Source organism: Centropristis striata, chromosome 14 (assembly GCF_030273125.1).
Source record: "Centropristis striata isolate RG_2023a ecotype Rhode Island chromosome 14, C.striata_1.0, whole genome shotgun sequence".
NCBI lineage: Eukaryota > Metazoa > Chordata > Actinopteri > Perciformes > Serranidae > Centropristis > Centropristis striata.
The window spans coordinates 3,856,601-3,883,327 of NC_081530.1; the positions used below are offsets into that span (position 1 = coordinate 3,856,601).

The 26,727-nt window shown below is 39.0% G+C and overlaps 1 protein-coding gene across 3 annotated transcripts in view; it reads right to left on the minus strand.

Moving 5' to 3' along the window:
* Positions 1 to 26,727, minus strand: part of LOC131984720 (triple functional domain protein-like) — a 114,667-nt gene that overhangs the window by 59,113 nt on the left and 28,827 nt on the right. For all 3 annotated transcript variants that reach the window (XM_059349650.1, XM_059349649.1, XM_059349648.1), the window contains exons 3-8: positions 13,994 to 14,068; positions 10,310 to 10,424; positions 8,411 to 8,603; positions 3,624 to 3,728; positions 2,434 to 2,630; positions 1,064 to 1,313 (exon numbers count right to left, since the gene is read on the minus strand). In XM_059349650.1, coding sequence (XP_059205633.1) covers positions 1,064 to 1,313; positions 2,434 to 2,630; positions 3,624 to 3,728; positions 8,411 to 8,603; positions 10,310 to 10,424; positions 13,994 to 14,068 — 935 coding nt within the window. The remainder of the gene's footprint in view (positions 1 to 1,063; positions 1,314 to 2,433; positions 2,631 to 3,623; positions 3,729 to 8,410; positions 8,604 to 10,309; positions 10,425 to 13,993; positions 14,069 to 26,727) is intronic.

Sequence of the window (26,727 nt, forward strand, 5' to 3'; positions counted from 1 at the left end):
AGTGTCTTTGTGTACTGCTGCAGTGTGCGGTTAGTTGTCATCTTTCCAGGCCAGAACACAGAGAAACGGACTGCCTCTATTAAGAGTATCCTCTCAGGCTCTCCTAGAGAACAAACTCCTGGCCTGTGGTGTCCTAGCAACAAGCTCCTACGACTGCAGTGTATCCAAGACTGCAGCTCTCTCTGTTGCTGCAACCTGCTATTTTATTCTACTCACTCAAACATGGATCTGTGAATTTCTCTCCCTGTCTTTTTCTATTTTGTGCTGCAGCTGTCATCACCTGAGCTGTCTGGGTGGCAGCCAGAGTAGGTGGCTTTGTACCTGCATAAGCTCTCCTCCATCTTCCTGTCTCTCATTCTGTGGTGGCGGAGGGTAAAGCCATTCACTTTGTACCTCTAATTTTATTTGCGGGATAAAGTTTAACCCATAAGAACCCAGACCCAGTTATCCATGAAGGAAAGTTATGGGGGATATACCACAGACCAAGTGAACCACGCAGAACATGTTTATGATGTGGGGTTTTTTTGGTCATTCTGTGTCTTTTTTTAGTAATTTTGTACGTTTTTTGTGTCTTTTTTAAGTAATTTAGTTTTTTTCTGTCATTTTGTGTCCTTTTTTTGGTAATTTTGTGTCTTTTTTAAGTAATTTAGTGTTTTTTCTGTCATTTTGTGTCCTTTTTTTTTTTTGTCATTTTGTGTCTTTTTTGGTCATTTTGTGTCTTTTTAAGTCATTTTTTCCGTCTTTTTTAAGTAATTTAGATTTTTGGGTCATTTTGATACTGCCTCCAGCGCCCCCCAGGTAATTTGAGTTTGAGACCCCTGTTCTAGAATATTTAAAGTGTTTGTTACATGGGTGTCACCGTGGGTTCTTATGGGTTAAGGCGCTGTTTAAGGGCCAGATTTAAGAAGGACAGGAGTTCATGAGCTGTGCATACACAGCAAGAATCAATGCCTCTCTGTGGGAATAATTACGTTTTTGTTTATATTGGCAGTTGTGTGCCCTACAGTGATCCTCAATGTGGTTATAGATTACCGCTACATCACTGCTCATGCTGACCACCGACCTTCTCTGCGTCCTGTTCGAACAGGCGGAGTTGGAAGCACTGATCCAGCTGGAGCTTGCGGACGTGCCAGGCCTGGTGGAGGTGCTGCCGGGTGGAGTGCAGTTTGTCCAGCAGCTGGGTAATCCGCGGCACCAGGCCCTGGGTGTCAGCGTTACACATCCCGCTGCTGCTACTGCTGCTGCCGCCGCTGCCGCCTGTGCTGCCGTTACGGTTGGAGAAGGACTCACTGCTCTGGATTCTCTGGAGCAACCTGGAGACAGATTCAATATGTGTGTTAACCCATTGAAGCCTGGAAAGCGGATACGTCGTTTTGTAGTATTTGTATAAGCTCTGAAATACCTTTGTGAATTTCATTTCTATCTGCTACAGAGGCTGAAAAATCTATTATTTAGTAGAAGAGTTGACACTTTTTTTTCCAGAATTTTTCCAGAATTTCCAGAAAATTAGAGGCTTATTTTAAAATCGCCCAGCGATTTCTCAGGCCTCAATGGGTTAATGTTCAAGGCTGGATTACTCATGCTTGTGATTTGATATAATTGCTTTTCTGAACAACGCTTTTCATTTCACTTTTTTTTTTCCCCCTTTCTTTTAATCTTAAGTGCTTTTGTCTTTACACATCTGCTGGCAACAAACTTCCCCTCGACAGGACAAATAAAGTCGTATTAAGTGAATTAGTAATAAAACTTTTAGTTGGCGCTGTCAATAAGTGCATCAAAGGAAGGAACCTTTACACAAAAGATCATGTTAGTGTGGCTCCGTCTAGTTTTACTTGCAACGCACACTTCAATTATGGAGCGTGAGGATGTAGTTGACGCAAGTCTTAAGCCGAAAAAATCCCACAGTTTCTTTCTTATGGTTTATTGAAAACCTTTCGTTCGAGCATTACAAACAATAAACTGCAGCAATCCAAAAAATAATAACAATTATGAGCACGGTCAAAAACTAGTGTGCTCTCCTCGTCTCCATAATACTAATTAAAGCAAAGTATGCAATTATGACGTTACACACATCTCAGCCAATAAGAAGAGTGCAATTCCTACGAACCAATAGGCATTCTTACAACTTCAATAAAGAACTATGAACTATGAAATACAAATCTGAATTATTTAGCAGCTTCTCCACAATGTACAAAATGGCTCTAACAGATCACAAAAGCCTACAAACAAGTACAAAAAGGGTAGCTGTGGATAAACAGCAGCCAACATGACGGACAAAGAAAAGCTCAAGAGAAAAATGAAAAATGAAAGATATTTTTATATAACCAAGCAGATAGGAAAACATTTGGACGAAGGTTTACAGTCTTTGTCCTACCGTCATAATTCAAGCAAAAAAAACAACAAGCCACCACTGAAGTATTTGTGAGTGCTTACCTCTGTCCCTCAGTGTCCAGCTCCTCTATCGGGGCTTTAATGACTTTCTTCTTGAGCGTGGCGTGTTCTTCTATCATCCGTCTGGCTCCTTCTAGATCTTGGGGGAAGTCTTTCCTCGACACGGTTTCTTGCATCTCCTCTAGTCGAGCCAACATCTGGGTGGCGTGACCAGAGAACTCCTCAAACGCCACACGCACCTGAAAAAAAAACACAGCAAAACATCTGAATGAGGAGCAGGAGGTTTCTGAATAACACTCATTTTTACTACCAAATACTCCCAACGGATAAATACTACATATAATAAAACTGCTATTACCCTTTCTACTGCTACACCTGCAAACAGTCTCTGCTACAGTCCATTTTTAATGCAGTTAACTCTTGTGTCCCACTTGAAAAAGTTGCTCTGATGTCCTTAGAGGACAAAAACTCCTATACGCTACTTGCTTTAAATAACAGTTTGATTGAATAATGCAACACAGAATAGTTATTTTCTGTATACTTCCTGCGGGGGGGGGGGAATTTTTCATTTTTTTAACAGTCTGAGATATGTTTTGCTTTGTGTATGGTGTCATATTTAAACAAAAAAAAGCTCCAACTTGTTATCTTATACGACAAAAATGTCGCTTTCCTAAAACTGCTTTAAAAATACTATATATTAATATTATTTTCCACGTTCACTCAGTTAAAGCTTTTAACAAACATCAGTCCTGATCATAAATAACAAATATTAAGTTTCAGAATTTTAATCTGGTAAATGCCTTTTTTTTAATTTATTTTTTTTACATAATGTCACTGTTGTTGTTGTTTCATTAAATCCCTCCTAAAACATTTAATTTGCTGTATCTAAATCTAACCCTTGTGGAAGCCGGGAAAATAGCATGTATTTGCTCAAAAGGCAATCATAAACAAATGGCTCAATCAACTGAAAATTAAAAAAATACATACAATTTTGTGAAGCCAGAGCTCTAGACTAAGAGTCTGATATAACAGAATTCGGGTTTTATGCTGTAATGGTCATGGGTCAAAAATAGTGGTTTTAATGGGACACTTTTGTCTTTTGGGGTGTCTGTATTTTGAGTGAGGCGCGAGGGTTAATCCTGTTCTCTACTCAATGGGTTTTGGGGATTTCACGATAGATTTTCAGATCAGCCAGACGGGCCTGAGTGACAGGACGGTTGAGCCAGTCTCACCTCTATCCACTCCTCGTGGTTGTAGTCTAGGCTGCCGTCAAAGTCGGCCGTCAGTTGGGAAGGGTCGACGACCTTCGTGAGTCCCTCTAGTGACACCATGGTGGTCTATGATGAGGAAGCATTGGACAGAGAGAGAGAGAGAGAGAGAGAGAGAGAGAGAAAGAGGGATTGAAAGGGGTTTAGGCGGATTTAGGTTCATTTCAGTCAATTGAGTGCAAAATGCTTCTAATCTCTCCTCTCCTCCCACTGCATTTCTATGCAGTCTTGTTGCGCTGTTGGAGATTTTGTTATTTAGAGAAGACATGACCAACTCCTAGTTTCCTTGCAACACAGGATTTGTTAACGGCAGCAGAGCACATTTTATCCTCTTTATCCTGCCAATATCAAACATCTTTAAAAGTAGCCACCGAAAAACACTTTCACATCATCCACAAAGACCAAAAAGCTCTTGCACACACAAAATGTTGCTTTCGTGGCTTCTTAACTGAGAATGAAACACTGAAAGCACCTTGACACGGTTTCTCTTTGATCACCTCTTGCTGTCCTTCGTGAAATTCAAATTCTCTCCGTGCAACAATTGTGTTACAATATCAGTTTCAGAGATACAGTAAGGAAATGTCTCCCTGTTTGGTTTCAGTGCCTCTGTGTTTCTGCTAATCCACCTCCGCACAACACCCCCACACACATGGCCAGAGATGGATGGAGACAGAACGATAGCTAGATAGCTTTGTGTAGGCCAAACAATGCAGAAACACACTGTTGTCCTTGGGTAAAAAAGCTCAGTGGCTCTTGCCAGGGGAAAATACTGATACCGCCATGTTTCCTATTGTTGTTCGAGTTAATTGATTTGTAGTCTGTTGAATGGTGAGGGGGAGAATTGGTCAAGGCTCTTAGGTACCATTTTTTTTCTCCCACAGAACCACGGAGCAATTCATCAACAAACAAAACTAAGGTTGCAGTTGGCTCACTGGTTCTTTTCTTCCCATCTCAATTCAGCAGGAATGGATGAGAACAACATGTCCTACCTTCAGTTTTCATTTTACCGAGCCAGGAGAAAACCCTCAATACACACTTAGAGACCAACACATACACACATGCTACAGTAAGACTCGGTGATGTGACACCTTTAAAAAAGGGCTTAAAACTTTTTTGTTCAGGGAGGCATTTTTAGGTTGTCCCTAGATGTTTTTATTTTGTCTCTGCATAATGTACTTTATTACCCGTGTCTTTTTTATCTACTGCTGATTTTAATGAGTTTTCTCTTTCTTGTTTCTGGTTTCTGTAGCACTTTAAGATTTCTGTATGAAAAGTGCTTTGCAAATAAAATGTATTATTATTATTATTAGGTGCAAACTTGAGTCCAAAAAAGTTACAACGATGTGTAAAATGCAAATAAAAACAGAATGCAAATTGGAGTGTATATTTACAAAAACAAGTTCATCAGTAGCAATGCCACAAATGATTAGCAAATGACCCCATTATGTTTAATATTTACATTCGTCCAACTGTTTAGGGATTGGAGTTGATGCTCTGGAAGATTGCTAGTGTGAATGCTGGATGCAGCAGACCAAATTACTTAGGCAATTATTCACTGCAAATGTAGTCCTAGCCACAGTCCTGTAAGAAATTTGTTTAATTCAAAATTACATCATTTATCATAGCAAGAGACTGTAAAAAAAAAATTATGTCCGATTTTCGTGAACCAATCATGTATGACAAACTCTTCCATCAGAAGAAATAACCAAATCTAAGTTTAAAATAGTGACATTTAATCAAAACTTGATTCTACATGTCAAGATTTTAATTTTAAATAGCATTTGGCAAAAATAAACCGCTTGCACTTAACAGACTCTAAAAACAATCAATAGCCATGAGGGACTCAAGGCGGTTTACACAGACAAGAGAGGAGTGGTCAAGAGAAAGTTTAAGTAGATTTTGTTGAAATATAAATACCGTAGTTAGATGTGTGACGAAAATGTTGTAACAGTTTTCATTTTTCCCAATTTCTGTAAAATATTCATGATTTATGGCATGATAACTAAAACTGAAGAAAAGACATTTATGGAGTTCTCCCTATTTCTAGCCATGATTGGGCTGTTTCCTCAGAGTTGCACGACTTATATATTGCAGGAGGCCACAGTGAGCAAAATATAACAGCAACAAAAATGCTCTAAAACAGGGTTAACCCTTTATCAGGCAAAGAACCATATTTGATAACTTCAGGTAATATTTTGGGGAAAAAGTTGCAAATTTACTGGATTAAAGTGACAAATCTACAAGACAAAAAGTCGCAGATTTAAGAGATTTAAAGTGGCAAATTTGCGCGAAAAAAGTGGGAAAAAGCTACTTTTTTCTCCCAGATTCACCACTATAACCCTTAATAGAACACTCATTGAAATACTTGCAAATTCCAACCCTAGAGAATATTGGAGGATATTACATAGTGCCAGAATGTGTGAAAAAAAAAAACATACGAAAATAATATTTTGAGAAAAAAGTTTACGAGATTAAAGTGGCAAATCTACGAGAGAAAAATGCGCAGATTTGTGAGATTTAAAGTGGTGAATCTGGGAGAAAAAAAATGTTTTTTTCCCACTTTTTTCACGTAAATCTGCAACTTTTTCGTGCAGATTTGCCACTTTAAATCTCTTAAACCTGCAACTTTTTTTCTTCTAGATTTGCCACTTTAATCTAGTAAATTTGCAACTTTTTTCTCGAAATATTACCTGAAGTTACCAAACATAGTTCTTTGCCTGATAAAGGGTTAAACAACGCAAGATGGAAAAACCTTTGCAGCCAACTTTAGAAATCTTAATTAATGTACAGTATAATGTTCAGCAGTGACACACGAGTGCAGAACACATACAAATACACATGCAGTGCAATCAATGCCTGTGTGGCATGGAGGGCAGCTCATGATAACAAACCTGCCCTGTGGCATCTGCCTATAATTCCTCTCACATAATCAATATGGTGTCATCAGACAACAGTGGACCTGTGAGTGTATGGCCATGTGAACAATCGCCACTATTTCCACATCAGTGCATCCACTCACACATAATGCTACAATCAGACACTAAAGGGAACGTATCAGAAACTGTACAACACCAACACAACCTGAACATTTTTGCATAAATCTGCACTCTGCACATTTCTCCACTTAAATTTGCACTAAGTTGTATATAGTATATTATTACTATTATTATTATTGTATATTTGTATATTGTTAATATGTCTTTATCTTTATCTTAATTGTGTGAAACTTTGCGGCTGTAACAAAGAAATTTCCCCACTGTGGGATTAATGAAGTCAAATCTGAATCTGAAGCACATACTGCACAAAGCAACAGGGCTCCACCTGTGTTACAGTATATGGGTTTATATCAAGCCATGTCTCACTACTATGAAGGAGATGCTGATCATTATCATAGCAAGCAAGATTCTGTAATGACACATCAAACGGGAGGGGAGGGAAATTGTTATCTAGTGCTCATTAGAGGGCATTTACTGAACAGGCTTCAAATCAGATGAAGGCATCTTCACAACTTCAAAAGCAGAAAAAGCCTGCCCTGATTAGCCCATGCAGTGGTATTTTCAGTGTTGTTCCACTGTTTGTAAAAGCACAATGATGCACGTCTTGGTGTCCGTTCAACTATGAAACGGTCACAGCGGAAAAATAAGCCTGTTCTAGTGAATATATCATTAAATTGGCTGTGAAAATGTGTTCTAACGCCTGACAGACAACATCACAAACGCTCGTCCTCGTGATCGGCTGTGTGTCGTTTACGGGTTCAATGTGATGAGATTTCTCCTCTGTTAGACCGCTGGCAGAGGAGAGGAGGAATATAATGAAATGTGCTGACAATGAGCACTCAACTGGCTACAGTGGTCGTTATGACAACTCAGCTGACGGCAAATTAAGGGAAAAAACGTTTTACTTTCATAAGTCATTACTTCAAAATGGCAAATATAGAACCGAGGCGCTGGATTTCTCTACATCTGGGTGCTTAAGAAAGTCATTACAGCATGCTAAAAATGTATTATTGCCAAGTCTATTATCACCTGAGCGGTACTTCATTACACAATAAAAGCATCGCTGTTATTGGTAGCAAGTGACATGAAGCCTCGACTATAGAGCCTCTTAACTGTAACCGTTAACCCTCTGATCCCAGAGCAGTTTAGGCTGTTTCTTTTTTTTTTTTAAACTCCTGTCATATTTTACTGACTGTGGCCTTGTTTTTCATTGCAGTATAAAAGTCCTGCACCTCTATGGAAACAGTGCGACCGTGGCTGGAAGGGGAAACTCAAAAATGCAGGCTATATTTCTTTGAAAATGTGTTTTTACAAAAATTTACAGAAAAGAAAGTAGGATTCTATATAACCAGCATTTTGTGCCCACAAGTGTGTCTCAGCAGAGTCAGTCATGACTTCCCAGTTGTGATGAGAAATGCAGAATTAAATGTCTTAACAGTTTTGTTTTTTTTTTCCAAAATTTGAAATGAGACAAGTAAAATAAAGCAACTTTAATGAAATATCAAAAACAGGGCTCAGATTTGGTAACGTTTACTGATTTGCCACGTGATCTGTTCAATGGCCATCGGAGAGTTGAAAATCCAATAACAACGGCTGTTTTTACTGTGTAATTTTGATAATATCTTCCTTTAAAAAAAAAAAGGCAGCAGGTTTTTGGGGTTCAGAGGGTTAAAACAGGATCAAAACATACTCTGCGGTGCATTTTAACAGTTCAGATGAAGGCTGCTGTATTCAGGAGGTTTTTCATCATCCTACCTCAAACTCAAACTTGGAGCTGCCGAAGTTGGTCCTCTGCTTCTGCCAGAAGTTGTCTGGTTTGATGATGAGGGCGACGTGGATGCAGGATGGAAACGACTCCTGCAGGATCTTCAGCAGAGGCTTGATGCTGTCCCACTTGGAGCCGCGCATATCAACGATGACCGTGAAGCCATGTTTACACACCTCCTCGCTGGGATGGATGGAGGTCGGCGGGAGTGGGAGGAATTAAAAGAGAAAAGAGAGAGGGAGGGAGGATGTGAGGGGAGGGAGGATGTGAGGGGAGGGAGGGGCAGCGAGAGATTGAGGAGAGTATAATCCACAGAGAGAGGAGACAGATGACAGGCGTGGGAAAGGATGAGAGAGGGATGGAGAGAAGAGAGAAAGACGACAAGAGGGAGATAGAGATTGAAAAAGGGTGAAAAAAAAGGGAGAAAAGAAATGAGAATCAAAACAAACAGTGAGATGACGCATTTTCTATACTGTGAGCAGCCTACGCAGCAAACACACATCCCACACACACATCCACCCACGCACACCCACACCCACACAAAAACCTGTGACGAATGAGTCACAAATGTGTGCATAAATATGAAAATACAAATCAGCACATTTGTGCATCAGCAATCTCATCTCCCTGTGGTGCTCTGCTCTGAACGACATTATTAACACAAACACACACACGGACCAACTACGTCTACACACCTGACACTAAAACCTGCTGTAATTATGTAACATCTCACTAAAATAACTTTGCTTTCATCCTTTGAGAAGCAAAACTATTTCGTGGCTTATTTGACATTACGTTCTACTTATTTGTATGTTACCAAACCTGGACTGCTTCTGTTCCTTTTGGATTTTATGCATTAAAAGACAACATTCCTCCATCCATTTCGGTCATCTTTTTTAAGACTTCCATAACAACATCATTTTCATATCCCTCTGTTTCTGCATCTGTAAATTCCTCCATTCTTTTCCCAAACCTCTCCCTCTGTAACAGCCTGTCAGTGGATAGCCAGTGTGCAGCAGTGTGCAGATGTTGCCTTTCCCAAAATAGAACACCTCTGGTCACCAAAAACCAACATAGTTCAGAGAGATTATAAAAATATGCAGAACATGGCATGATGACTGTGGTCACAAATGCCTAAAAAAGTCAAAAAGAAACAGAAAAAAAAAGGAAAAAGGAAAGAATTTACAGTGAATTTACTGGCATTTTCAACCACAGAGATGACTTAGATGATGGAAGTAGACGGAGAAAGGATGGATGGATGGAGACAGATGGAGGGAGGAGGCGAGCAGCAGATTAAAGAAGTAAACAGAGAGCTGGAGAGCTGATGTTTTACCTGCGGCGCGGTGAGGAGCTACTCCTTCCACAGTAACTACCGCTGCACTGCCTCAGCTACTGCGACACTTTGTTTTGCTTTCGCACACACTCGCTCGCTCCCTCGCTCGCTCACACACCTCCTCACACATGCGCTCTCCATCTCTGTCGGTTTTAATCCCCCCTCCCCTCTCGCTCTCTCTCTCGCCACTGCTCTCTCTCTCTCTCTCTCTGATGATCTCTCCTCCCTTCCATCATTCGTTTTTCTGTTATACATCCCTCTCTTAGCTCAGGCTTTCCCTCTCAGCATCTCTCACGGTGCATCTAGAACTGATTTCTTGGCAGTGGAGAAGCTGCGGCAAGCTAACTGCTCTTGAATTATTTCTCTCTCTCGGTTCCTCCCTCACATGCTCATCTCAGCTCTCTCACGTGTTCGCTTACTAGAGCCTCATCCACTTGCTCTGGGTGTTTGCTTTGGTTTCAGGCTTTGCTGCTCATTCTCTTAAAAAACAATGACAACACACACACATACACAGACACAGAATTCACACGCAAAGCAAATGTAATGAATGTGTAACCTGGGGATGCCAGCGAGGTAGGCGATCAGTCTCCTCAGGTCGTCCGTTCGTATTCTATCGTGGTTGCTGCGTGATGGAAACGTTAACACTGGACCACCGCGTCTGTCTCTGCCACCTGAGGGGACACACACACACACACACACACACACACACACACACACACACACACACACAGTGTCAGATTAGAGTAAGAACATACAGAAGACAAAAAAATATGAGAAAAAAAAAACATATGAGAAAACAAACAGATGAGAAAAACAATCAAACAAAAAAGAACAGACAAACAAAAAAAACCTCACAACAACACATACTATTACACTATTATTTTTTTTTCTCATATGTTTTATTTGTTCCTTATTTATGCTGTGTAACAATGTCTGTTGTGTGTTGAGGGTATAGGTTTGGATATAATTTGGGTTTTCTGAGTGGTGTGAAAGGGACCAGCCCCCCCGCTTAAGATTGGAAGGTGTCTCGCTTTCTGTAATAAGTTTTTGACTTTGGCAAGCTTGTGTTTCTGTGCATATTATTAGAGCTATTTTGATTTACCCTATGTGAGGGAATATGAGTTGTGGGGGTTGGAGTTTTGTGCATATCCTCTGTAACCTGTTGATTGTGTGTGATAAAAAATATAATAAAAAAAAAAAAAGAAGACAAAAAAATATACTGTAGGTGTTATTGGCATTGTTGCTTCACATTCAGGAAAATGTCATAAAAAACTAAAAACTGTTAATTATTGGGGCTTTGACATAGTGAAAGTGTTTTAGTTAATAGTAATGTCCATAATTCTCTGCCTATGATATACCATTTTAGAGCTCATATTGTCAAAATAAGCCGAGTGTTATATTTGGGTCACTGAATCGGCAAAAATCTGCCTGGAGGACTATAGGCATCATAGCAACGAGTTAGCTAATCCAATAAATGAGTGATAGGCTCGACAAATATGAGATGCTGAGCCTGCTATATTAAAACACCCTTGGCAACAGATTCACAATTGATTTGAATTACTACTTCATCTGCTAGAAACTGAAAATTAATGGGAGGATTCTAATAATACAAGGCTGACGCCGACAATCCTTAACAGACACATTTAGAACAATTATATTCCCCAAAATAACATCCAAAAAGAAAGGAAATATTTGATCCAAAAACAAAGGAAAGAAATGCTACTTCATTTAAAATACATCATTTTAAAAAATCATTATTATTTTTGGTCATTTGGAACAATTTTATTTTTCCAAAACTTCATTATTGTTGTTTATTATAAATGTTTAAATATATGTATCATTTTCTTCTATTAATTGAATTATTTACGTCTTTATTTTTATCATCATGTGAGGATTCTTGTTGTGGTTTCCTTGTGGAGAACAAGTTGCTCTTATGTTAGTCTTCCTAAAAGCTTAAACCAAGAAAAGACACAGAACAGCAAACATCAAGAGCTTTACTGTATGTATCCTCCTACATGTTTTTTGATTCATACAAATTATGTCAACCAAAAGCTGCATTTTTACTTGAAATTCTTATTTTTGAAAAATAATAAGACTAAGAATCTCAATGTGCTGAGCTAAATGCTAATGCTAGCATTACAACATGTTTACAGGCCGTTAAAAACAAAAAAATTAGAATGCAAAATATGGCTCAGACTGATTCATGACAGTATACTTGCAAAATTAACCAAATTATCATCGAAGTAACAGATTATCCTGAGGGGGACATGAATGTATGTACTAATTTCCATGACAGCCAATGCAATAGTTGCAAATTTCACTCAAAACTGCAAACGCCAACCTCACGGCGGCACTAGAGAAGCAGTCAGGGGAGGTCCAAAGCCAGTAGGATATATCATCTGGGGACCATGATGTCTGCACAAAATGTTGTGCCAACACATCAAGTAGATATTGAGATATTTCACAGGATAAGTGAAACTTTGGCCTACTTGTGGCGGTTGATGGAAGGTCAGAGGATCACTAAATTCAGTAGGATTCATCCTCTGGAGAACATGATCATCTGTACAAAATGTCATGGCAATCCATCTCATAGTTGCTGAGCTATTCAATCTTGACTGAAGGAAAAAAAAAAACGCCAAACTGACATCACAAACCCTTGACCTGTGCCACTAGCATGGCTTAAAATAGGGACTATAAATTATATTATAAAATGATTTGCTTATTTTAAACACATGCAAGCTAAATGCATGATTTCTGTATCCCTACAGTGTGCAATTCTTGCCTATCTGATATTTTCTGCGTTAACAGTATTTCTGTCTTCAACAGCATTCTGACCTAAATCCAACCTCTTGAATATTATTTTGTCATATTAATTGGTAGTTGGGTTACACTTGCAGTGTGCAGCACACGCTCATGAGACTGAAATATGAATATCTGGTACAATAATAATAATATTTTGCTTCTAGTTCTCAAAGCAGAGAGCCACTCTGCTCACGTGGGAACTTGTAAACACAGGCTGACTGCCCTCAGCCCACAAATGAGCGAGTTCAGTCGGGTTGCTGTGTGCCTGTAGGCTCGACCCGGCTGCTCAGAGGAGAAAATCAAACGCTCACGTGGCAAACAAGCAAACATGAGTGAGGGCGAACATGGCCGAATTATTAAGGAGCCAGATTCAGGATAATAGGCTTAGCTCATTTACCCTCCTTTTCACCAGCGGTCCCTCCTCTACCTCCCTCCCTCCTTCATTTCAAAGCCAATTACTCCACCAGCGACTACTATGGGATGCGGTAGCTGAGAGTAAGTCATCTCCATGGCAACGCTGCCCTGTCTCTCCCTCTCTCAATTTCTGTTTGTCTGAGTCATCGTCCTCATCATTGTGTTTCTGCCTGTGACCTTCGCTGCACATACTTGTAAACCAAAGAGAAGTGTGTGTGTGTGTGTGCACACGCACATTTTACTTTGTTATTCCATGTGATACTGCTGAAATCAACTTTATGAGGGTTTTCCATATGCATGCACGTAGATACATCTGATTTTATTGTACACACGTGCACGTGCACGTGCGCGCACACACACACACACACACGCTTGAGCTGAATAATATTGCGAGAGAAATGCGAGATGTGTGTGTATGCAAAGTACTAAGACCCTGCGTCATGCTTCATTAGCATAGTCTATCATGATCAAACTGTTGATTTTGATTGACTAGATCAATAGTTCTCAACCTTTTTGAGTCGCGACCCCCAATTTAACATCCATGTTGTCCGCGACCCCCGCTCACTGAACAGAATCTCAAACACACACAGTTCAGATCACCCAGAAAAGAAACAAAATTACCAATAAAAGGAAACAAAATGACCAAAAAAAGACATAAAATTACCAAAAAAGACACAAAATGACCCCAAAAAGAAACAAAATTACCAAAAAAGACACAAAATGACTAAAAAAAGACACAAAATCACCAAAAAAGGGAACAAATTGACCAAAAAAAAGACACAAATTGACCGCAAAATGATCAAAAAAGACACAAAATGACTAAAAAAAGCCCACAAAATGACCAAAAAAAGACATTAAGTGACCAAAAAAGACTAAAACACATTAACACATGAACACTTTAACAAAGTGGAGACAGAGCTGACTTCCAAAATGATTTGGCGACCCGCAGAAATCATCTCGTGACCCCAAGTGAGGTCCCGACCCCAAGGTTGAGAATAGCTGGACTAGATAAACATAATCTTACCTGACAAAAAGGCAACTTTTTCTTTGAGGATGGGAAGTACCTCCATCGCTCTCATCTCCTCATTTCTCCTGAAACCTGGATGGAGAGAAAGGGAAGAAGGGAAGGGAGAAGAAAAAAAAGACATGTGAGGTTGGAAGAATAAATAAAAACTTTCTCCCTGTGTTTCCCAGCTGATCAGCAATTACTCTTTTTTCTCCTTGATGGCAGATTATTTGGGACTATTTGGGGCAGATTTTGTCCACTTGTAATCTGGAGATCTGCAGCTTTTGAAACACAGGGGATTGAGTCCAATTTCGGATTGCATGGATCATGAAGAAAAAGTCAGTAAGTTTCACTCACACACCCAAACACACACAGCAAGAGGAAACTGTGGTCGGAGACACAGCAGTGAGGCCAAACTGAGGGGAAGTTCAGGTCAAACAAAGAGCTTTTGTAGCACTTGCTGTAATAAAGTTCAAATGGGGTAAAGAATCATTATTTGCCATCAACTAGAGTGTAAACTAAACACTATTACCTACTGAGGATATTAAGAGGATTCCTACAGAGTAAGTGCCTGCTGAATGTTCACATCTACCAGTAAGAGTTCAATGGAGGAAAAAAATGAAATGCTAAAGTCAGCATTCTAACAATTCTAATTATAACTCATAAAAAGCAGCTAACATGATGATGTTAAGTGTAATATTAAAATGTTTACTGATCTAGTTTTGTGTCTCTGCATGCTCACTTTTGCAAATTAGCAAGAAAACACAAAGTGTAGCTGAAGCTTAGGGGGAACCTCCAGGCCTGAAAAGCAAAGCCAATATGAAAGTGTCATAAACCTGCATTATTTCTAATAGACAGCAGGGGGCGACTCCACTGGTTGCAAAAAGAAGCCCAACCATATAGAAGTCTAGGAGAAAATGACCCTACTTACTTGATTTACAACCCCAATTCCAAAAAAAGTTGGGATGCTATGTGAAGTCTAAATAAAAACAAAAATCATCAAATTCAGAATGAAGGTCGATATTTATACATCTTGTCTTTGTATCGTATTGTATTTATTAAAATGAATGTAGGTCCAACTTTTTTTGAATGGGGGTGGTATAACCCAAGTAAACATTTCCTAATGGGTTTATGGTCGCAAACCCTAATTTCTAGTCTTCTTCAATACAGCATATTATTTTTTTTTAATATATTGTTTATTGGACATATTGGTGTTTTCATCTTTGAATGTGTGTGTTTTTAGTTAATCAAACATTTTGACTAAAAGACACTAAAGATTTGACTGTTTTTTCACCTTGCTAACAAAGCTAGTTAGATAATGCTAGTTAGCTTTCAGCTAGCTGATAACGTATCTATACCTTCTCGTCCAAAAATGGTCAATTCTGGCTACAAAAAAACTGAAATGACAACAGCCAAAATACCAAACTCTTCAAAATAGTAGTCTACAAACGAATAGGTGACATCATGGTGGCTATGGTCACTTCTTTTAAATGTCACTACTTTTGGTCATAAAATACAACTGGACAAATTAAACTTTGAGCTGATGATGGCAAAGAAGGGACCAAAAAAAGGGTTTCCAATTTATCTTGCAGGGACCATAAATGTCTGCAACAAATTTTAAAGCAATCTTTTAGACAGTTGACACAAAACCACAAATGTGAATATCTTGGTAGAATGAGAGGAAAAGTCAGGAGTTGGCCAAAGTCTTTAGGATTCATCCCCTGGGAACCATGAATCTCTGTATAAAGTGTAATGGCAATCAGTGTAATGGCTGTTTCAGCACCAAAATTGTGTGCGAACCAACCTAGCAATAAACTGACACTGCCCTCCACTGAGCCACGCTGCTAACATGGCTCAAATTATTATCCAAATTATCCCATTTAACAATTTTTATTTAATGAACCTCATAAATCCTGGGCATCGTCAACTGCCTGAATGTTTTCAATCTAAAAAATTGAGGCATCTCAGCTTTCTGCAAAAACCGCAGTCAGGAGATTTTCTAAATGGCACTATTAGAGAGGGCCAACAAGCTGTCAGCTGACAAAAATGAATATAAATATAGTCACTATACCCACTTCAACTCTGTTTGCCTTCTCTTAGACTACTAATCCCTGACATTTTCCTATAAATAAATGTCTTCCACTACTTGCTAGTATTCAGTGATGAATCACACAATAGTGGCTGAACCTTTAGTTGTTTCATAAAAGCTTCAATATTTTCCCAACACTGACTCTCTAATAACTGGAGCTCTTTCTTGGGAAAAATACTCTGGCACGGCACATAAGGACTGATGTGTTTTACATGCTGGTTTGTCTGGAATAAATGGAAGAAGAACTGAATAGTTAGCATGAGAATTAATGCAGAAAAATCCCACAGCAATAATCTGGACTATAAATTGTCACCCCATAAATGTCAAACTGGATCTCATGGGTGTGATGGTGCCAAAGATCCCTGTGCTGTGCTGCTAATATTCTGTCAGAAGTGAATGAATGGCTGTCAGGAGATATTCAATAAGTGAAAACCTGTTCAAACAACTGCTATATATAGACACACAATTCTCTAAAGTGATTAAACTCATATCTCAACTTCAATACACAGGTGGACAGAAGGGGACCCAGATTTTGTCCTTCAGACGGAGTGGAGGTCTGGTCTGTGTGACTGACGACACAGACATAAAGTCATATTATAAAGGTCCCCTTTCCCTCTTTCTGTCTGTTTTTGACATTCTCCCATTCCTTGTCCTACTCGGTTTTCTTGACTTTTTTAGCAACATGTATCCATGGCAGTTTGTACAATTAAATAGCCCTGAACTTGTTCTTGGGCGTTGTTTGCGTTTTGTCTTTGATGCTTTTGCAGTGCGGTTTCAGTCCATGAAAGTTAATTGTAAGATTTTGGTTGACTAAAAATGTTGGGTTATACTAAAATGACACTAAGAGGGTGATTACACCAAGGCAACAGAGGTGGGAAAGAGTTTATCATAATCAAATATCGCTCACATCAGCCTTTCATCTGCATTCATCCACTGGGATCAAAACAGGATATGGTGAAGACCACCTTGTGTTTGATTTGATTGGCTGTCTGGGCGCAGTGTGAGTGGTGCGACTACACACCTTGCGAAAAGTTGAGAATATTAAATCTAAAACCGCTACACCAGGGGCGGTGTGCCATTGGAAGACAATGGTTTTACTGGAGAGGTATTTGGTGTGGTCACCCACGAAGGAGTTGGCTGTTCATTTTGTCTGATTAGCAAATGTTTAGCTTGTAGCCCACCAAAACTTAGCCTGGGTATTCCCATACTGCCTTGCGCGCTCAAATTTCATTTCGAACCTCCAGGCAGTCTGGCAACCAGAGAGCTTTCTTAGCCCTGTTTTAGAGATCCAATCACAGAACGGGGAGGGACGGCAAGACGATGACGCGTACTACTCGGCAGACGAGCTTGTAGTTTTCTTACGGATCCAACATGGCTGCAGCTGACTCCTGTTTCACCACGGAAAAGGATGTTTTAGCCTTGCTTCCGACAGGATTTGGGATAAGTCTAATCTACTAATCTACCAACTAGCGCCGCTACTAGCCCCGCTACTAGCCCCGCTACTGGCGCAGCTACTAGCCCCGCTACTGGCGCCGCTACTAGCCCCGCTACTGGCGCCGCTACTAGCCCCGCTACTGGCGCCGCTACTAGCCCCGCTACTGGCGCCGCTACTGGCGGCGCTACTAGCCCCGCTACTGGCGCAGCTACTAGCCCCGCTACTGGCGCAGCTACTGGCGCCGCTACTAGACCTGCTACTGGCGCTGCTACTAGCCCCGCTACTAGCCCGGCTACTAGCGACGATACTAGCCCCGCTACTAGCCAAGCTACTAGCGACGATACTAGCCCCGCTACTAGCCAAGCTACTAGCCCCGCTACTACCGCCGCTACTAGCCCCGCTACCATAACGCTGGTGATCTCGCAGGCTGAGCCGCCGAGAGACCTGCAGCAGCTTGTTTATTGCCCATAACATCAGCGGATGCGTGTGGCTGAATGTGAACATGCTGCAGAAAAATGTTGCAGAAGCAGAATTGAGCATTTTCAGTTTCACCCTCTTGTCCAAATATGCTCAGTTCTGGCACTACATCCATGTCCATTTCTTTTATACAATCTGCGGAAATGACATTCTCTCAGAGCTGTATTGTGTCAATATATGTCAAATTTACAATGGTGAATGTGCGTACCTAAAACTATTCAGAAAAAGGCAGAAAAGACAGAAAAGAAAATTTGCAATCTACTTCTTCTCTACATAGAGCAACTGGTAAGACATACAAACACAAATTGTTACCATGTATTACATAATGAGTACAATGTAAAAGGAAGCAGTGAGCTCTCTGTTGGCCTTCTATTATTTTATGATGTAAACCTGCACATACACACCCCTCTCAGGCACGCGTAGTGAATTGTACTCTACTCTCTGCTCTCAGCATGCCGCCGTGTTTAGAACTGTATGCTAATGACATGCTAATTATTTTCCGCCACCGGAGGAGATGGATGAGAATCAGGAATTGTCTCCATTCTCACTGTTAATATCTCCTTCCATTTGTCTCACCACTTCCCTCTGGGTGCCACAAAAAAAACAAATTACTATGATCAACTACATTTCCCACTGCGCCCCTGTAGAGAGTGAGCTTGTAGTTCTTTAGAAATGATGCATGAGAGCAGGTTGGTGCAGACGGAGAGCTCTAGCTCTGTCTCCATTTCTGGGAGCCACACATGGACCACATTCCACACACTATGCAGAGAGCAGGGCTGCTGAATTAGGCTGCAACTAATAATTAACTGAATTACTGATGAGTGTATCAATTATTTTTTGCTTAATCATTAGTCTATAAAATGTCAAAAAAAGCATTTATAGCAATATAATAGGTAATATATAATACAAATTAGAGTTACAGCTGAACAGACACATTTGTTCTTGGCTTTCTTTAGATTCCAAAAGATTCCAATATTTGTATGTTTGTGTGAGTGTTGATTATTCAATAAGTATTATTTTTTACATTTTCTGACATTTTAATTTTTTTTTTTGTTTGTTTTTTTATTATGATCAAATTTCTTGTTTGCCTAACAGTTCAAAACCTAAAACTACACTTCTTCATATACACTGTAGTAAATTATTATGTAGTCATTTCATTTTACGTAATATATTTGATAAAATGTATTAAATATAAATGCGTCCTTGATTTTGAGGCAGTTGTTTAAGTAACTTTAATATAAAAATGTTTGAGATAGAATCTACTTTTTTTAATCACATTAAATATAATCTTTGTGTGTCTGTAATTTTGAATTCATCCAACACAATACTTTTTTTTCGTTTTTAATTGACAGGCACTTCCTGTTAAGTTGTTATTAACTCAACTTGTAACGTAGTTAGATTTAATTAATAATATTGCGTGCAATCTGTTGCCTCAATTTTATTGAGTAGTTATTGTATATCTTTTTTTTACAGTGTACTCTCATTCATATTTTTCCATTTTAACATGGTATAGTTGTCCTGCTTATTGCTCTACATGTTTGTACCTTTTTGTATCTTGTTTCTGTACCTTGCACCTTATGTGTAGTCTGAATGTTTGCTTCGCTGCCACTCAGAGTTGCATCACTCGTTTTGCACTGTTGACCAGGATGAACAATATTGTTCCTCCCAAGGTTATAATAGTTTTGGATTTTTCATTAGTTTTAGTTTTAATTTCGTTGTGAATTTTTGTCTTCAAATTCAGTTAGTTTTAGTTAGTTTTTAGAGTGAGTTTTCTAGTTTAAGTTTAGTTTTTATTTTTGGAAAATGCTTAGTTTTAGTTTAGTTTGAAACTAACCTCAACTAGAATTATGAATGAAAAAAGTTGACAAAAACGAAAACTAAGGACATTTTCACTATAATTTTAGTTAGTTTTAGTTTGTTTTGTAACCACACAATACAGTTTCAGTTAGTTATCGTTTTTTTTAAAACTCTAGTTTTTATTTTTATTTCAGTTAACGAAAATGTTTTTTCAATTCTAGTTTTCGTTATTTCGTTAACTATAATAACCTTGGTTCCTCCATGTACTGGATTGCACTGTATACACATTGATGACAATAAAGTCATCCAAAAATAATGTTGTGTTAGTGGTGGAAGCTTTACACATTCAACAAAACATTACTGGTGTGTTTCAAATACTGCAGTGCTTACAAAACAATACTTAATACTGTGTTAACAGCATTATGTATATCAGTACACATTATTTACAGAAGCAATGTCTCAACCATTGCAGTGCATACTGAGGCTGAAAGCCAACAGACGCACAAATGGATAAATCAGCATCTTTTCACCGACGAGTGATTCATCTTCTAAAAGCAAAGACAATCTTTGATGTTTCCCACAAACTTGCCGTCTGATTGGCTGGCTGCCATTAGGCAGCAGGATAATCAAAGGTCAATGAAAAGCCTAATGTTGACAAGATGACAAGCTGAAAGCCACAACGTGTGTGAGAGAGTGTTTAGAGGGAGAGAGACATACAGTGAGAGCTTTGTAGCTCTGTCAATTCACCACTGTACAGTCAAATTTAACGGTCACTGGATTGAGGTCTGCCCAGATACACTCCAATCTTTATAATATCCAAAAACACAGAGGAACACTTTTAGCCCACAAAACATTTCCCTCTCTCCAAACAGCCTCCCTTTTCCTCTTATCTCTTCCTCTGCAGCTTAAAACCTTCATTAACTTCTACCTCAGTAAGAGTTCTCTCTCTTTTTTTTTTTAATTTAATTTATTTATTTAATTTATTTATTTATTTATTTTTTACTGTCTGTTTTTGGTGTCTGTCTCTGCTGTTTGTAAGTGTTTCTATTATATGTTGAAAAATTAAAAATTAAATAAATACTTTAATAAAAAATTTACAAAAAGGGTTCTCCTATGTTTTTCCAAAATGTCTTGCAAGTCCCAGAGAGGAGCAGGGAATTTGTCGCATCCAGCAGGATGCATGCTGGATTGTTGATGCAACAATGATGTTAGTGGAGCAACTGGCTTGTTTGCCTCTTTTATGCTAATAATATTTCCACGAATTTACTCTTTGCTATTGAGTGATGATGCATAATTGCCTCTCACAGGATCACTTGCTGGAATTATCACTTAATACCTGAGGATTACACTTCATTATCTAGACCTAGAATAGCAGTGGATGGGAGGGTTTGTGAACGTGATGACATATTTTCTATGAATGGCCTGACAATGAAAATGTACAGTACAGCCTCCAGTAAAAGCTTGTAACTGGGTTGAAGTGTTTTTAAGAGGTGGATTTTCTCTTCTACCAACACAGAAGATAAGTTTAACCACACAGACACATCACTTTCCCTGTACTCTGCGGTGCTCTGGGACTGGAGAAAGTGGCGCAGCAGCTATATATAGAGAAGCCAGGTCTCTCTCACACACACACACACACACACACACGGTTTTCTGGATGAATGATGTGCAAAAAAGAGGACAAGGAAAAGAGAAACTACGAGAATGTGAGATAATTTAGACGAGTCATCATGTGAGAAAGGGTGAGTAGAGGCGAGATTAAGAGGGTTATGGAGGAGGAAAAGTGAGGAAAGGGAAGAGAGAGGGGAAGCAGGTGGGAAATAACACGTGGATACCAACACAGGAAGTAGGGAAGAAAATTGCATACAAATGCACTGCCAATATATTCAATCAGTATATACTGTAGAGGTGTGAATCCCCAGAGGCCCCACGATACAATTTTATCCCGATACTTAAGTAATGATACGATGTTATTGTGATTTAAAGCATTTTGCGATATGGGGAGATGAGTATTGCAATACAATATGTTGCGATTTAACTGTTAAACTGCATTTTGTGTCCACAAAATTACATTCAATCAAACCCACAGATTGTCAAATTAAAAATAATTGGATTGTGTTATTTGCTTTGCGCGTTCTGAATTGGGAGACATGTACAGAGGAGACTTGTGGGAACCCAGAGAGCCTATTTTCATTGAGATTGCATGATGTCAGAGGTCACATGAGCACTTTGAAACACATTGAAAAACATCACAGTGAAACATAAAAAATAAAAAAATAAAAAAAAATTAAAAAATAATATCTTCTAGTTTCATATGATACCAGTATCTCCAGTATATTCCTAAAAGTTCTCACGGTACGGCCTCCGTAAAAAAAAAAAAAAAGCGAAAATAGTGATGGCCAGGGCGCCAAATATTGATACTTGGCAGCGATGAATCAATATAATAATGCCACGCAAATTATTACGATACTATGCTGTATCGACCCCCCCCACCCCCAACCTCTAAAATACCACATACTAAATGTATGATTGAGTATGACATCACTAACAGACCGTTCATACTGAAGAAGCATCAGGTGACCCGGTCTAACCTCAAATATCTAAAAATATTACAGAAAATTTACAAGATTGGAAGTGTAAAAGTGTTATTGAGATAAACTGACCACATATTAGGAATCTAAAGGGTTCATTTTTTTTTGCCTGAAGAAAACTTTTAATCCTAAAGAAAACTGACGTATAAACTGCACTGAGTCCGGTTTAACCTGGCCATATATTAGGAATCTAAAGGGTTAATTTTTTTTTGCCTGAAGAAAACTTTTAGTCCTAAAGAAAACTGACGTATAAACTGCACTGAGTCCAGTTTAACCTGGCTGTAAACTCTGCCTTTTTACAGTCTGAAGAGCCACATTAGATTCTGTGGTAGTTGGGTATTTAGAGTCAGTTCTCGCTTCATACTCAGAAATTTTCCAAATGTAGCATGACACTTCTCCCATACACAAAATCCACACACTATCCTATACTATGTGAACCCACTACATACTCAAATTTACATCATACTTGATATGAATCGAATGTCACTATGAGATTTAGAACACAAGTCTCAAGCACTTAGCAACTCTTATTTCTATCCTTTTTCTTGTTTTCTTTTTTTTTTGCTTTATTCTTCCAGTCTCCCTTACTTTCAGTTTTGCTTCATTTCATTTGGACGCGAGGGGACGAGGGTATAACCTGGTGGTAGAACTATAATAGCCCCCTCTCACTCACCCACCCTCCCACCACCGCTTGCAGGATTGTACCTGTGAGCTGGATGAGAGCGGAGCCTGTCTGGGCGTACCGCCACTTGTGATTGGTTGCCCAGCAAGTCATGCTTGATAATTCTTCCACAAATTGTACAAAAAAAAACAACCAAATCCATAAATTGCTGCGGATTTAGCTTTGTTTGCAGATGGGGGAACGTAGTCCGCTGCTACCGTCAGCTAATGATAGACTGACGGGCTGATGTGCTGAAGGGATCCCAGTCCATTGTGGGCAGAGTCGCAGCAGCTGAGACTAATCCTGGGATTCCTGAGGGGAGATATTCCAATCCAGCAGACAACCAAAACCGCCCATTTTTGTCTACACGTCCTCACGGAAAAGCTGGTGCAAACATTTCCAAGCAGGGACGCAGAGCACATCAGCACACTGTGTGAACGCAGAGTCAGTGTTCACCCCATGTGGCATTAGGTGAGCTGCTAATCTGCCTGTCTTTTGGAAAGGCAGGTTCCTGGAGGTAATCCTCAATGTGTAGGAGGGGCAATAATTATAATATGCCTGCACTGCAACCTGGGGAAGCTGCTTAGCATCAGGAGGGAGACTTGAGATTGATGGGGAGAACCCTTACAGTGCAGGAGAGGCTTAGATACAGCATCAAATACACACAATGCCACTCAGTGACCAACAGTGTGAGACTGGAGCTGTACAGAGCATCTGCATGTGTCTGTGTGCGTCCGTGTTTTTTCGTTTACTGCTGTAGTTCTCAGCCTTTTTGAGTCGCGACCCCCGCTCACTGAACAGAATCTCACACGCACAGTTCAGATCACCCAAAAAAGAAAAAATTACCTAAAAAAGGAAACAAAATGACCAAAAAAGACACACATTGACCACAAAATGACCAAAAAAAGACAAAATGACAAAAAAAGGACACAAAATGACTAAAAAAAGACACAAAATTACCAAAAAAGTCACAAATTGACCACAAAATGATAAAAAAAAAACACGAAATGACCAAAAAACACACAAATTGACCACAAAATGATAAAAAAAGACACAAAATGACTAAAAAAAGACACAAAATTACCAAAAAAAGAAACAAAATTACCAAAAAAGTCACAAATTGACCACAAAATGATCAAAAAAAGACATGAAATGACCAAAAAACACACAAATTGACCACAAAATGATCAAAAAAGACACAAAATAACCAAAAAACACACAAAATGACCCCCAAAAAAAAAAGATATTAAATGACCAAAAAGACTAAAACACATTAACACATGAACACTTTAACACAGTGGAGACAGAGCTGACTTCCAAAATGATTTGGCGACCCCCAGAAATCATCTCACGCCCCCAATTGGGGTCCTGACCCCAAGGTTGAGAATAGCTGGTTTACTGAAGAAGACATCATAAAGGTTATAAGTGTATGGTGGATAAATATGTGATTGTAGTTGTTTGTAATGTTTTATTAAGTTATTATCTTCTAGTGATTTAATAATGTCATTAGTAAGAAATAAAAGTTTAATGGTTCACACATTTGTTGTTTAGAGCCGTCATCCTGAGAGAACAATTTCTGTGTTATGAAAAGATATAAAAGCCAAAGTGCTCATGATCATAAAAACTTTGATAAAACTGCATAACTGCAGGTATTATTTTGCTGAGTTCTAGTGCTTGCTTAGGAGACTAGCGGAAAAGGAAAACAACTTATCTATTGATTCGTTTGTCTCGGGAAATTAATATAAAAACATTTTTATAATCAATTAACCAATAAAAACTCCACTCATACTGAGGTTCAAGGTTCTCAGATGTGATGATTTCCTGCTACTTGAGTTGTATCATTATAAACTGGCTTTTTTTTTTTTTTTTTTTTTTTACTATTTCATGACATTTTGTAGTTAAAACAATTAATTATTTAATTGCAACAATAATCAGCAATTTATGAAAATGAGCCACTATCTGTAATTTGGTTTGCAGAACTGGTCACTCTGAAACAATGGTTGATGAACCAATAAGCTTCTACTGTAATGAATGGCGCTGGGTTTGTCTATTATGAATAACGATTAAATCACTCTCGATACAGTATTTCATAATTTTAATTCTAAAAAGTGAAATAAAGAAAATCGATCAAAATGAGCTTTCACTTTCAATTATCGAAATCAAAAGACAATATAAATTTGACCATAAGTCCTCAATTCATCACACTTGGAAACATGGGGCCTATCTTTTTTAAAGGAGAAAATGTAAATTAGAGTTGTCAGTGCATTAAACCAATGATCTGTTCATCTTTGCAAATCAAGACTCAATATATTAACAATGACAAACCATTCAGTGCTGAAAAAAAATTGAATTTTTTTTTTAAATTGAATGGAATTGTGACCATAAATCTAAATTGAGAACTGCGACATTATTTAACTGCTGTTTTAAAATTCTAATTCACACACAAATACACTTTTTTAACATGTTCATTTTTTGTTTTTAATTGTTTTTGTTATTGTCATTATAACTTGTTGATGTTATACATTTGTTTATTCTATTATCAGTTTATTACTTTCTAATAACTATGACATTTTTAGGTGGAGGCTTTAAATAAGCCCATGTGGGTTTTCTGCCTCTCCCTGCACTTTACATTATATGTTATATCTTTGTCATTTTATGTAATTCTAACTGTGCAAATAAAATAAAACCTAAAAACCTAAATCAGTGCCATCTCACTATTAAATCATACTATGAAGTGATGAAACCATAAACGATGTGCTGCATGTGTATGTATTTGCAACCACAGCCATGCTGGATCTTTCCCACGCTTTAATAATAATAATAATAATAATAACAATAAGAGTCGGCCCACGCAGGTAAATGAAGTCGACCAAGGAACTTTCTGTTGTGGATTCATTCTGAGTGCCGTGATGCATGAAGCTGCTGGACACACTAAATGAAAAGTAAATAACATGTAGTCAATGTTTATCCTCCCTGACGGTGATAAATAACAAGGACACACTGTGGGAAACACCAGAATATGTAATTTCACGACATTCCTCACTTTATTCATAATCAATAAGCCATTAGCTGCAGCTGATAGGGTTATTACCTTATCCATGACGTCTAAATTCAGGAATTCAGAAAAAAAACGCCGTCCATTGGCAAGCCTTCAACCCCCAAGGAGAATTTAATCTCCGAAAACTGAGGTGAACAACATATTCCAGGAAGCTCATCTATCTCGTCCACCATCGACCAGATCAACCATTCATAACCGACGGCCGGTCCCAGTATTTCCTGGGTCACTGGTCCAGTGTGAAGTGGGTGGTGGTGAGACGCAGTAACCACTGATATGGCTACACCCCTCAGAGAGAAAGGCCAAGGGATGAGAGGGAAATGCCAGAAATGTCCATCATCCTTTGCTGTTTGGAAATGACCACACCAGAGTCGGTTCATCATTTAGGTCAGGGCTGTTACTGGGTCGTGTGCGTGTGTGTCAGAATATGTCAACAGTCGGCGCGCACCTCAGAGGCTTGAGACTTGTAGGGGCTTCCGAGAGGTCAAGTGGGCGTTAGGCTGGCTCGTACAACAAAGCAGTTTACTCGACAACACCACTACAACACTGCCCCGGAGAGATCGCGACAAATACCTCCGGGAGGGGTCGGAGTGTGTGTTTCTGCGTTTTAAAAAAAGACAGAGAATGCAGCAGCTGCCAGGAGCAGG